Raw genomic sequence first — 14,892 nt, forward strand, 5'->3', positions numbered from 1 at the left:
ATCTTTCTGAAATGTTATGTTTTAACCCTTATGTTGTGTTCGGGTCTCCCGTGACCCGTTTCAAGTTAAACTTATATAATAACTACGCTCTAGTTTTTTTTATCGGAACAAGGCTTCATGATATCCTCCACAACAGCTATATAAACACTACAAAACAGATTTTGAAAATGTTTGCCAAGTCTGAAGGTCTCTAAAAAAAAAAGTGTATAATTTGGTGTTCGGGTCTGGGAAGACCCAGCAGAATTGTTGTGGGTCACTCAGGGTCAAATTTGGCCCAATCAAGATTCATCTTTGACTTTAGACGCCCCTCCCCCACCCCCTTCATCCACTGTAACTATTTTTCGCAACATGCACCTGGTCTCCCCTCCCTCTGGCCCCCCTCCCCCCACGGGAACTCGACCTTTCTCAAAGAATATGTACACTAACACTTGAACCTGAACACACACATATGCACATGTGCAATATGTGGTGTAATGTGTTTCGGGCCATAACATTAAATTACAACAGGATTGTACGGTTATGAATGCATAATAAGTTAGTTATAATGTATTTCAAACAATATTGGATGATAGTCATTATTTGTTTGTGTTTTGGACTGAGATAAATCATGGGTCAAAATTGACCCCTGAACACCATGAACGGTAACAACACAACACAAGGGTTAATATGCAAATGAAGCATTATATTGTAAAATATGTGCTAATTTGCAAACATTTCAAGAACAGAAATCTAAGATAAGATAAGAGGTACTTTATTGATCCCAAATTGGGAAATGTTTGCAAAAACAAAACAAGGCATTGCACATAAGTAATTGAAGAGTAGAAATAAAAAATACTAGAATTTAAACATCTCAAAATAGAATTAAAACAGAATTGAAAAGTAATAAGTATACAGTCGACGGTGAAGATAAAAAGAAATCTATAAACTTTGACAATTAAACACTATTGAAGGGCTTTAGTCACAATATAAAGCAGGGTATGATTTACATTAAGAGTGTAGGGAATGGAATATTACATTAAATGTAAAATGCACAGTGTGTCTAAACATTAGATAAAGCCAGGTTCAAAATCCTTGTTTCCTTTTGTTGACATATTAGAGTCAATAGCTGATTTCACACCAAGTACTTTGCCGTACTTAGTCCCCCGGTACTTAGTCCCGTCGAACTCTTTAGTCCCGGAACTGTCCTAGTAAAGTTCACACCGGAATAAGTCCCTGAGGGAGGATTACGCAAATGAAGCTGCTGACGTCACTTCTTCTTCTTCTGCTCTGGGTTTACTGGCAGTCCGCAAACAACTTCACAAAATCCCGGGGAAATCGCCAGAAGCGCCGACACCTCCTCATCTCCACCACTCCCACGTTTTATTTTGTGTTGCCATAAGTTAGTCTCTCTCCGTTGGTGCGTTGGGCTAATGCTAATAATGCTAATGCGAGCCAATAAAATGGCGGCTTCACACAACTTTTTGGGAGTTTTACGGGGCGTGGTTTGCAATTCGCCCAGCCAATCAGAAATTGGAACCTTTTTCTCCCCAGGAAAGTCCCACCTCTCTAGCAGAGACTGAAAAGGGGGAAAAGGTTAGAAAAAGGTTTATTTACATTTATTTGTGCTAGACTTCCACAAATACTCTTTTTAATTCTATAAATAGCATTTGTAGGTTTGCGCATGAAAAGGAAATCCAATCCAACTTTATTTCTAAATCCCCTTTTAAAACCTCCAGACCAAAGTGCTGTACAGAGAAATACAAACTCCCACAGTGCAGCTCACAAAACAAAAACAAATAATGGTAAGAACACAAAATAAACCAGAATCAAAATAACAGCAGTTTAGTAAAAAACAATGTACTGTACCATTTAAAAAGCAACAATCTACAAAGTGCAGAACGCTGAGGAGAAGAGGGGGGTTTAAGGACACAATTCATGCTTCTGTCAATACTAGATTCAAGGCTTTTATGGTCATGTGTGCATAGCTACAGTGTAGATATGACAATGAACATATTAGGTCACAGGCTCCTCCAACCGTGCAGCACAATAAAGCAGATAAAATAGAAACAGTTCAGAATAGTCTATAGACATGAGAGTAACACATGCGTCACTTCCGGGCAAAAAGTACGGCTCCGCCCACTTTTGGGGGAAAACAAAGCTGTCATTTGAAGTACAGAAATATAAGATAAGAGGTACTTTATTGATCCCAAATTGGGAAATGCTTGCAAAAACAAAACAAGGCATTGCACATAAGTAATTAAAGATTAGAAACAAACACTACTAGAATTTAAACATCTCAAAATAGAATTAAAATGTTATTGAAAAGTAGTAAGTATACAGTAGATGGTGAAGATAAAAAGAAATCTATAAACTTTGACAATTAAACACTATTGAAGGGCTTTAGTCACAATATAAAGCAGGGTATGATTTACATTAAGAGTGTAGGGAATGGAATATTACATTAAATGTAAAATGCACAGTGTGTCTAAACATTAGATAAAGCCAGGTTCAAAATCCTTGTTTCCTTTTGTTGACATATTAGAGTCAATAGCTGATTTCACACCAAGTACTTTGCCGTACTTAGTCCCCCGGTACTTAGTCCCGCCGAACTCTTTAGTCCCGGAACTGTCCTAGTAAAGTTCACACCGGAATAAGTCCCTGAGGGAGGATTACGCAAATGAAGCCGCTGACGTCACTTCTTCTTCTTCTGCTCTGGGTTTACTGGCAGCCCGCAAACAACTTCACGGCGTATACTGCCAACCGAAGTCCCGGGAAAATCGCCAGAAGCGCCGACACCTCCTCATCTCCACCGCTCCCACGTTTTATTTTGTGTTGCCATAAGTTAGTCTCTCTCCGTTGGTGCGTTGGGCTAATGCTAATAATGCTAATGCGAGCAAATAAAATGGCGGCTTCACACAACTTTTTGGGAGTTTTACGGGGCGTGGTTTGCAATTCGCCCAGCCAATCAGAAATTGGAACCTTTTTCTCCCCAGGAAAGTCCCACCTCTCTAGCAGAGACTGAAAAGGGGGGAAAAGGTTAGCAAAAAAAAGTTCTAGTTCCAGATCTTTTTGGTGTGAACGCAAAATCCCAGGAACTATCGGAATTATTCCTGTGAAAAGTACTCCGGTGTGAAAGCGCCTAATGGTTTCTACAGAGGGATATCTCTTTGTTGACTCCATAAATCAGAAAATACACCCCAAAGAAATCAATTTTCTTTTTAATAGTACCATTAAAGCTGGATTCATTGACGTCATTTTACTGTTGAAAAAATATATAAATCAGGTCAATATAATGTCACACGGTGTTTCACAGCCGAAGCACCGCGGGACATTATATTGACCTGATTTATATATTTTTCTCTGGATCGTAAATGTCGTCTTTAAGTGTAAATGGACTGTACTTAGAAGTGTTTCAGGTGAGATTCTTTTCTCACTATTCGATCATGGAGTTATTTTAGTTCATGTAAACAGGTAAAAGATAAAGATGAGAAAAAGGTTTATTTACATTTATTTGTGCTAGACTTCCACAAATACTCTTTTTAATTCTATAAATAGCATTTGTAGGGTTACGCATGAAAAGGAAATCAATCCAACTTTATTTCTAAATCCCTTTTTAAAACCTCCAGACCAAAGTGCTGTACGGAGAAATACAAACTCCCACAGTGCAGCTCACAAAACAAAAACAAATAATGGTAAGAACACAAAATAAACCAGAATCAAAATAACAGCAGTTTAGTAAAAACAATATACCAATCTACAAAGTGCAGAACGCTGAGGAGAAGAGGGGGGTTTAAGGACGCAATTTATGCCTCTGTCAATACTAGATTCAAGGCTTTTATGGTCATGTGTGCATGGCTACAGTGTAGATATGACAATTAGGTCACAGGCTCCTCCAACCGTGCAGCACAATAAAACAGATCAAATAGTGCAAGTAAATACAATAAAATAGAACTTAATAGAAACAGTTCAGAATAGTCTATATTAGGGCTGTCAGTCGATTAAAATATTTAATCGCGATTAATCGCAAATTAATCGCACATTTTTTATCTGTTCTAAATGTACCTTAGAGGGATATCTTTCAAGTTTTTAATACTCTTATCAACATATGAGTGGACAACTATGCTTTATATGTTTGTTTATTATCATTTGAACAATGACAAATATTCTCATGAATATTAAACACAACAACCTCTGAACATTACAAATATTCAACTCAATTCAACCTGGAACATCTCTCATACTGTGTGTGTGTGTGTGTGTGTTGTGTGTGTGTGTGTGTGTGTGTGTGTGTGTGTGTGTGTGTGTGTGTGTGTGTGTGTGTGTGTGTGTGTGTGTGGTGTGTGTGTGTGTGTGTGTGTGTGTGTGTGTGTGTGTGTGTGTGTGTGTGTGTGTGTGTGTGTGTGTGTGTGTGTGTGTGTGTGTGTGTGTGTGTGTGTGTGTGTGTGTGTGGTGTGTGTGTGTGTGTGTGTGTGTGTGTGTGTGTGTGTGTGTGTGTGTGTGTGTGTGTGTGTGTGTGTGTGTGTGATGTGTGTGTGTGTGTGTGTGTGTGTGTGTGTGTGTGTGTGGTGTGTGTGTGTGTGTGTGTGTGTGTGTGTGTGTGTGTGTGTGTGTGTGTGTGTGTGTGTGTGTGTGTGCTGTGTGTGTGTGTGTGTGTGTGTGTGTGTGTGTGTGTGTGTGTGTGTGTGTGTGCGTGCGCACACACACACGTGTGTACATGTACACTGTGTAGGATCGTTGGAGGAGCTATGTGCAGCTCAAGGCATATATGCTCCAACGGGAGCTGCCTGGACGCTGCAATCATGTTGCGCGCACTATCCGTGCTGAGTGTGCTGACTTTTCGTACAATGTCCCACTGTCTGGCTACCTGCATAAAGTCAAGTGCTCGGCGCAGTTGTCGGCGAAATGTCATTGAAACAGCTCCTTATATCCGTTAGCGCAGCTAGCTAGCACCAGATGCTAACAACACGTAAGGTGTGCCTCGCTCGCGCGAGTCGCACCACACATACACACTCCCTCCCGGTCCTCCCGATGGCCAGTCCGGGCCTGCCAGTGAGCGTGGAAGTGTGGTCTGCCACAAGCGGGCGGTAGGAGCGGGGCTGTCAGCATCAGCTTGTCGATGGTATTTTAAACTCCATGCGCTCTGAAACTACGGCGGCCGAGGACAAAAAATACACATGCGTTAATCGCGTTAAAATAATTAGTGGCGTTAATTTTTTTTTGCGTTAACGCGTTATTAACGCGTTAACTTGACAGCCCTAGTCTATATACATGAGAGTAACACATGCGTCACTTCCGGGCAAAAAGTACGGCTCCGCCCACTTTTGGGGGAAAACAAAGCTGTCATTTGAGTGGCGGTCAATACAAATTCTGAAGTTTTTGCCAATTCGATCAGACATCAGACAGGCAAACAATTACATTAAATCATTGGAAATCGACGATCGGGCTCGATATATGGTTAAATATAGCAGTAGGCGTTCGATGTCCATAGATGAGAGTAACATCTACGTCACTTTATGGCCCCGCCCACTTTTGGGAGAAACCAACCAACGCTGTCATTTGAATGGCGATCGAGCCTGAAGCCACAGAGCTCTTCTGTTACTGTCCTTTCTTCTTAGAGGAAGTACAGAAACACTGAACTCTGGATTTGTTTTAACGTTTGAGGAGCAATAAACAACACAGCAGCTTGTTGGCATGATAACACAATTATTTTCCGCCTCGCTCAGGAGAGTAACAGCTGGCGAAATTACAGCCTCGCCTACTGATTTCAATTTAACCATATATCGAGCCCGGTTGTCGATTTCAAATGATTGAATGTAATTGTTTGCCTGTCTGGCCATCGTAACCGGGCTCTTTGAAGATCCAAAAATTCACAGTTTTCTTAAATGTCTGATCGGATTGGCAAAAACTTCAGAATTTGTATTGACCGCCATTCAAATGACAGCTTTGTTTTCCCCCAAAAGTGGGCGGGGCCATAATTTTCGCCCGGAAGTGACGTAGGTGTTACTCTCATCTATACAAGTAATTGGAATATTGATATATATAAGTAGCAAACTTTAATACTGTTACAGGGTTAGTGTGAGAAGGTTCAAGAAGGTCTTAATTCTGTCAGCTATATTTTATCTACTTTACCTACGTCATACTTTTATATTTAGATCAAACATGTATAGACATTTTATACAAAGATTTACCAGTCCCTTTTTTGTGATTTGAACCTTGTTTCTTGTGATTTAGACAATCGATCCTTTTTGTTTCCCCCATTCCTAATCATTGTTTTTTGTTGTTGTTGTTTTTTCTCAGAAAATTGACATCACGAACTTCAGCAGCAGCTGGAACGACGGGCTGGCTTTCTGCGCCGTGCTGCACACCTACCTGCCGGCTCACATCCCCTACCAGGAGCTCAGCAGCCAGGACAAGGCAAGACCACACCGCTATTTAACATGCATGATATGATACTTTGATGCTTTAGTGCCAGTCTGACCATTTCCTTGTATCGTGGCAGCTCCATTTGCAACACAAAGACACAAGGAAACAGACATTTAACGTGACAATACAATCACTGAAGACAATATGTTCCATACCCTTAAGTGTGGATTTGATTTGGGATTACATTCTGTATTAAACCAGGAGCTCAGCAGCCAGGACAACACCACTATTTAACATATACAACACCGTTTTTAGCACCTACTGTATTTACAATGTTGTTTTTGAACTATCTATTTTCTGCATGGTTTTGATGAATCTGTTATTCCAAGGAAACAAATAGTTAACTTAACATTTCAATCACGGAAGACGATGTGTTCAAATCCCTTTTAACGTACATTTAATTTTAGGATTGACTGTAGTCTTAGCTTATCAAATCGTGGCACCCTGTACCTCCGATTTCATGTTAACATTTCATACTTGCTCTTCTTATGATCCACAGTTTCTGAAAGGGCTGACCTGCAATCTTTCTTATGATTCACATTTAGTGTTTAGACTTTAAAGCAGGGGACTAACGCTGGCACCATGGGGAATGGCAATACTGTAGGAACACTCGCAATCATAGGTGTGAAAAACCAGAGGAAATGGTCTACCCGCCCGTAAATAAGCTCAAGCAGCGGAAATCACTAAATCTTTGTCCACTCCTTTTCCAGATATACTCAGTGGGGTCTTTCCAGGGTAGCAGATTGTCCACATATCATTTTATTAGAAATCTAAATCCACTTATTGTGACTTTTGACTCTTCTTCCCTCAGAGGAGAAACTTCACCTTAGCCTTCCAGGCTGCAGAGAGCGTGGGCATCAAATGCACTTTGGTGAGTTCAATATCCAAATCAAATCACTTCTGTTTCTTGGCAAGTTCAGGGTCTGCTCCTGTCATATTTAACTGATAGTATATTCATCTTGGACCTCTGTGGGAACGGCACAATCGTAGCTGGAAGAAGGGAGATCTTAAGCAGTTTTAAGGCCATGAATATAAATGTTTTTATGGCAATTTCTTTACTTATTTAAATTATCCTATTTTACAAAAAAATTGACAAAATGAATCTATATTTGCAGTCTTTTTCACAAGAGTCTGCAAGTGTTACCAATATATTTTAAAATGATGGTATGATGAACGGGTCACATAAGCACTGTCACATTTTTACTTTTTAAATTAAATATATATTTTATCTCTTTCTAAATATGTAATAAATAATATATATTTGTTCTCATATAAAAAAAACTGCCTTTGGATTTGAGGCAAACGTATGGCATGTCTTTTTTATATTTATATAATTTATTCTATTTAAATCTATTTGACCAAAGTGCCTATATTGAAATTTTTTTTTAAAAACAAAACATGAAAAAAACTGAAATAATGCCTTTTTTTAAAGCTGGGTTTTGAGGAAAAGAGGGTTCAAATAAATACATTTAAATAAAAATAAATATTAGTTAAACATCTTAATTACTTCTAGCGTAAATAAAGAATATAGAAAAATCACAGACACGACTTCAGCTCAGATGAAATGCCTTAGTCAGGACATCATGTATGGCGAGGAATGCGTTCAAAAACATGTATCTGTGCGTTGCTCTCTTTCCTCTTTGCCCTTTTTTAGGGTCATCCTTCGTTCTGATCTCCGTCATAATGTAAACACATTCAAACAAACTCATGACAATCATTAACCAGAGATGAACTGCAGCATGTTACGCAGTACTACACCTTGACGTCTCTAGTTCGGCTTTTTATCTCTCAAACCTCATAAATCAGTCCCTTTCAAACCCCGAGCTGTGCAGCGAGGCATCCTTTGAACCCTCTGAACTTTATTTAAAACTCTGGTGGAGATCATAAAGTCTCAGGAGACTCCACATGTTGGGATACGTGTATGAAATGATGCTCAGATATATCTATTTGGTGGAATCGATCACAAACCAAAAAACTGGAAAACAAAATCTTGAGTTTTGATATATTTTGACTATGCAACTAAATTTAAACCAAAAAAAGGGTTATGATATATAAGAAAATGTCAGACTGTGCAATAAGATGATTTTACCAACCTTACATTACAAAGTACATGTAAGGACAAAATGAGTCGGTAAAGAATAAATACATTTAAAAAAGAAAAAAAAAAGACAGTTAAAGGTAGGGTAGGTAAGTTTGAGAAACCGGCTCGAGATACACTTTTTGTTATATTCCATGGAATGCTCTTAACATCCCGATAGCAATGAATATCTGAAGTGCTTTGACAAAAAATCCATTAAAAAAGGTCATCTGTGGAAGCCGTAATACTGTAAAAAGCACGACCAATCATCTGAGCCGGCCCGGCTAAAATAACTGGATGGCCTACCTGCCTGTCAGCCTTCCATCTGTGCACAAACTTATCTCGTGCCCTCATTGGTCATGTGCGCGTTCGTGTGTGTTGGAGGAGGGGCTCTGTAAGGAAGTGGCAGATTTTCTCCGGTTGTGTATTTTCAAATTCTAGCGCACTCGAGCTGGTTTCTCAAACTTACCTATCCCACCTTTAACTTATATATAATAAAATACAAATACAACATTTTGTAAGAAGTCTATTTGCACGTAATAGAATATGATATATACAAGAACAGAATGTAAAATTAAATATTGTACAGTAAGACAAAATGAAGTACGGTTTATTACAGTGATAACTATTCAGATAAATAAGTGAATCAGAAACAGGTTTATCACCAGGTAAGTTCACACGTACGAGGAATTTGTCTTGATGTCGTGGTGCATATATCAAAGTAAAACAAAAATGAAAAACACAGATGGAGAACTATTTTAAGAACACTATAATAATATTAAAAATATAGTAAATTATAGCAGTATTTACATTGAAATGGAATAAAATTCGGCAGTAATAAAAAAAAAAACGGATATTCAAGATTCAAATGCAAAGGTTTTATTGTCATATGCACAAGGCTACAGTGTACATATACATATAATAAAATACATGTACATTGTGTGCATTAATGTCATTAATTGCAAGATAACAAACAGACTGTGTTGTTCCCCCGCTGCAGGACTTGAATGAGATGGTGCACACGGAGCGTCCCGACTGGCAGAGCGTCATGACCTACGTCACCGCCATCTACAAGTACTTTGAGACCTGAGACTCTACTGCTCCTGCAGCACAACCAGAGCCACGCCAGCCCTCCTGAGCTCCCAGCAACTGTAATACCTCGCCACCTACGCTCTCACACACACACACACACACACCATGCTGCATGTGGTCCTCAGTATTAAGCGTCGATCTCTCCTGCTGTTACAGTCACTCTGACGATGAGATCCAGAAATCACGTCTCAAGGAGCATCAAACACAAACTCAGTGCCTTTTTTTTTCTTTCTACAACAGATTTCTCGGGGTGTTCGGGGGAATTCCTGCAAAACTGACTTTTCAGGGCACTCAAATGATTCCCCTATTAGAAATATTCAATTGTAGCACTTTACACGGCTAATACTCCACTAATATAACCCTCTACATGCACACGGCATACTCGCATTGACTTATATTTTCACATCTTCCAACGTGAGAGACGGCTTCCTTCTCCATTCCTTCATCCCACTTTTTGAAAAGCTTTCGTGCACCAAAACTAGTTCATATCCAAGTTTTTGATAATGTTTAAAATTTGGCTGTGTGGCTACTTCCAAGAAGAGATGTGCGCTTTGAATACTTCAGTTTCTAATACTGAGTCAGAGCTAATGCACTGCGGTGAAACACATGGATGCATATTCCGGATGTGGTGTATACAAGTACGAAAGCTGCTAAAACCCCAAATAGGGAAGTCAGAAGATGTTCTCATGTTCTGGGTAAAAGTGGAACATCATTGTCCAGCATTTCTTCAGTTTTTTGCATGTGGATATTGAGTGAAAACCCCTGTCTTCTACAGAGAATCTAAGTCAAAGTCAGTGATGTTTGAATTCCCCCGAAACGCCCTTCGAACAGGAATTGATTTCAGCCTTTTTGCACCGAGTCTTCCAGACGTCACCGTTACATTTGAGCTGCCTTGTTTTCCCTTTTCAAAACGGACAAAGTGCCTGCGTGAGTTTTGATGCAGGAGATAATTCTTGTCTTCAGTTTGTGAAGATGAAGATTTGAGGAGTCGTTGCCAAATATGTATTCGGAGCCTTTTTGAGTGTCGATTTCTGACGTGTTGGTCATTTCAAGCACAGAAAATATGCTACGTTTCACAACACCACTACACATTGTATTAAGCGGCACTAACACACTCTTTGTAGGTTTCTTTTCCACTTACATATCATTTCTCAACAGTGTATGGAGATAATGGCTGATGTGTGTGTTTGCATTTACATTCCTGCACTTATTCCATTGGGCACACACAGCATCGTTTCATCGTAACCAAAATATGAGTGAGTAGTATTTAGTCTTTTGATAAAAATGTGTTTTTTTTTAAGTTCTGTTTAGATCAGAGAAACTTAAGGGGATTTTTTTTTACCAGTTTTTGTGTCAAATTGGGACTTTTCTTTACATTTTGCCAAAGTCGATCCACTAAAAGTTTGTTTTACCCCCCCGCAAACGTACATTGATTATACAAGTGTCTGACAGTATTATAGAGAGACATTAAACGTATTTCTTTATCTTTTTACCTTGATCTGCTCTCCTAGTCTCTCCCTGAAGTCCCACATCAGATCCTTCAGATATCAGTGGTTAAAACAAACGTGTACTTTGACAAAAATATGTACATTTCTCTCTTAAAACTCCACATATTTCTAACTTATTGTCCCGATTAGCCGCTTCCTCGAGTCTCAAATTGCATGTGAAGTCAATGAAATCATTTGTCACTAGGTTTTGTACAAACATCTAGTGTCACTAAAAACCCCAAGTTAGGGAGTTTAAGGGGGGAAGGTAGACTGATCTGTTTGTACATTTGGACAGAATCAGTCCAGTCTTTATGCTAAGCTAAGCCAACTAGCGACTGGCTGTAGCTCCATATAAGCATACTAATACTATACATTCATTTGTCAGGCATTTATTATATTAATCCGAGCCAAAACAAACTTTTAGTGGACGTCCTTTGCAGATTTTCTATACGATACACTATTAATAATTGCTGTTTACTTTGACACAAAAACATGTTGAAAAGTGACCCTGTTTCTCTGAGCCTGAGGGTCTGATTTGAAAAAAACCTCTCTAATAATGAACCTCATGTTGAGAAAAGTGTGCTCAAGTGTTTGGAAAGAAGCTGGTGGTTCGTGCAAACGCTTCGTCTCATGAAAAGAGTCATTCAACTTGCTGGGAAATTCCCATTCTTGCAGACGGTTAACTGTTAAAAATGAAACCACTTCCGAGTGGTTTCAATTCGTCATCTGACCCTCGATAAGAACAAGCGCATCTCCCAACAGGTCAAATTGTTCCGAAAGCGTTGCCAAACCATACGCTTTTAGCACAAAAGTTCAAACAATTCATTGTGCCATTGACTTACATTGTGTGATAATGACGGTGCTGTGTTAGAAAGGTTGTTTTTGAAATTCCTAGTATCACTAAACATTACTATAGAAATACTTTTTAAAGCACAGAATGTCAGCAATATTAATGTATATCACTTTAAATCCCCATATAAGCAGTTTATAACGCGTTAACACATTTTATTGTAGTTATAAGCAGCTTTAAGGACATTTTTGATGTCAAATATTATAACTTCTATCAATACTTATGTAACATTATTATAGTCGCTGTGTTTCACTTCATTATCTTCATATGGGTGTCCACAGGAGGAGTTATAGTGATAGACATGCATTCATAATCACTTTATAGTGAGTTATAAACCACAGCTGCACTTGCTAATCGATTGATAGGAACAATTATTGGCATTTAATTTGATATTTGAGTTGTTTTTCATGCAAAAATGTCAGAACATATTTAAATTAGCTTCTCAAATATGTTTTTTTTCTGTTTCTTATCATAGTAATGAGAAATAATGTGGATTTCTGACTGAAAAAACTATGCATTTCAACACTTATTCGCAATTTTCTGACATTTTATACACTAAACAACGCCTTTAGAAAGCAAAATGCAATTCATTGTAATTGAAAATAAGCGGTAGCTGCAGCCCTATTATAAAATATTCATAAAGTGCTTTAAAATGCTAAAATAAGGGGGTTTAAAGCACCATGTGATGCTGTCAGACTGTGCTTCTCGTGCCTCTTCTTGCCACGTTCACTGTATTTATTTGCATTGTTTCCAGTCATTGTAGTGAGGCTTTATGTGTGTGTGTGTGTGTGTGTGTGTGAATTTATTACACTGAGATAAGCTTTTTATTGTTATATCCGACACTAACTTCCTGCCTTAACACTCAGCCTTCAAACCGTGTATCTGTTCTCGGCGTATCTGTTCTCGGCAGACAAGGGAAATACTTTCTTTGTAAAAAAACCACCCCAGCTGGTATCAATAGGTACAGAAACTACATATTTGTCTCGATTTAGAAGCACATCCTGCTCTGTACTACGCCACGTCTTCACACCGTGTGCATCTGCAACACTTTATACCCTCTGTGCAGGAGAGCGGCAGGTGTTCGTGACATTTAATAGGAATAATTCACCCTCAGAATGATGTACGTTGCAGCGTCTCGCTCATCCTGCAAACGTTTCAAAGTAAAAAGTTCCTATTAGACACTAAAACATTGAGAAAATGGGGTACATGTTGAACAATACCCAAGTTATTACCCCTAAAACTCTGAAAATAGGCTTCTAAGTGACAATATGAGCATTAATACATCAGTTTCCCTCTCGTGAAACCTTGAATTCTTAGAGAAATGTGTGTTTTTCTTGCTCAATACTGAAACATTTCAAAATAAGTTCCCATTGGACACAAACAGTGAACAAATGTGCTCAATGTTGAACAATACCTAAGTTATTACCCTTAACATTTTAAGAAATAGGCTTCTAAGTGACAATATGACCATTAATACATACATTTCTCACAGAAATTGGCTTCGTCCACAAATGATTGGTGCAACATTTCAAAGTAAAAGTTCACAAACATTTCAAAAATGGGTTCCACATTGAAAAAAACTGAAGTTATTACCCTTGAAACTCACAAAATGATCTTCTAAGCTGTACATTACCCAGAAAATGACTCATTTAGATATCGGTTTCGGACTCGTGTTACCTTGAAATTGCCTCCACGTTGAACAAGGAATCAGAAAACTGAGAAAAGTCGATGCATTGAATCTAACGAGGGGGGGAAACGCCCAATGAAATCAAAAAAACACCCTGCATATTTAGTTGAATGCCTGTTAAACAAACGGTATTACTAAAACCATCACATTTCAAACACCTGCAATAATGTGAGACTTTAAGGAAAAGGGCATGTGTTAGTAAAGCAGTGAGACTACGACTGGATAAACGAGTTAACTTCAGTTTTTATAATATTCTTTAACCGTGGAAGCATGCAAGTTAAACATCTCAGTATGTCAAGGTAACACAGCGTGAGGAATTGATCAAAAACAACGTTCATTTCCTGTATGGAGTAGTCATTAAATTGTGGTGCCATAATGCTAAGGGGTTAGCATCCAACTGTTTTTCTGTGTGTGTTATCGCTCCCTGCTGAAAACCCTGACACATTTGAAGCCTCTGCATGCTGGGAATGTGTTTCTGCAGGACTTTAAGGACTTTACGAGGTGCAGCGGGAGTGATTAACGACATTTTAGGAGACGAACGCTAAAAGAATCTCATTCCACGTTCACACAGAGCCACGAGGAACACGTAGCGTTAGCACAACGAGCTAAAAACATGTCTTTTTTTAAAGGGTCCATCACATTTATTTTGTCTTTACTTGAAAATGCTCTGATCCACTGAACCTGCTTTAGTTTCCAATGTTGCCTTTTTGTGTTTGTTTTTTGGTGTGAATTATATATATTTTCCTGATCACACTACATGCAGTGAAATGGTCCCTTTAGCAAAGCTGAATGAATAAGTGTGTGTGTGTAAATGTGTGTGTGTGTGTGTGTGTGTGTGTAAAGGGACTAAGCTACAGTATTAAGTGCACACTACGATGATAATCAGTTGTAAAGAAAAACGATGTGTGTTTTTATGTTGCTTTATTCTTTGGCAATAGTTATAAAAGAAAAATGAAAACAGCCTCGTGTTGTCGTTTGTGTCGTCACAGCATACCTCTGACTGTTTTACTATTATTTGTATTATATTTTGAGCGTATTATTACTTGCATTAATGCAAAAGGACATTTTACTGTCGCAGTTGGTTATTGTGGAGCTTATTGTGTTGGACTGCAAATATCTGCTAATTATTTCTCTGGTAATCATTGTTTGTTAAAATCAGTAAAACCAGAGCATAAAATACCTCAAAATTAATTGTAATACTTTAAATTATTAATGCTATAATTCAGGAACTACGTTTTTTTTCCACATGTGTGCACAAATAAACAATTAATATAGTTTACAGTTATTATTTAAAAGG

General features: G+C 38.4%; 1 protein-coding gene across 1 annotated transcript in view; it reads left to right on the top strand.

Annotated features, from left to right (window-relative positions):
- The window catches only part of specc1la (sperm antigen with calponin homology and coiled-coil domains 1-like a), a 38,922-nt gene extending 24,366 nt beyond the window's left edge, over positions 1–14,556 (top strand). Inside the window, 3 exon segments of the mRNA XM_034133202.1 lie at positions 6,277–6,393; positions 7,214–7,273; positions 9,480–14,556. Of these exon segments, the coding sequence (XP_033989093.1) occupies positions 6,277–6,393; positions 7,214–7,273; positions 9,480–9,569 (267 nt within the window). The 3' untranslated portion in view covers positions 9,570–14,556.
- Positions 14,557–14,892: the final 336 nt, after the last annotated feature.

The sequence above is a fragment of the Trematomus bernacchii genome, unplaced genomic scaffold (assembly GCF_902827165.1).
Source record: "Trematomus bernacchii unplaced genomic scaffold, fTreBer1.1, whole genome shotgun sequence".
In the NCBI taxonomy this organism is placed as follows: Eukaryota; Metazoa; Chordata; class Actinopteri; order Perciformes; family Nototheniidae; genus Trematomus; species Trematomus bernacchii.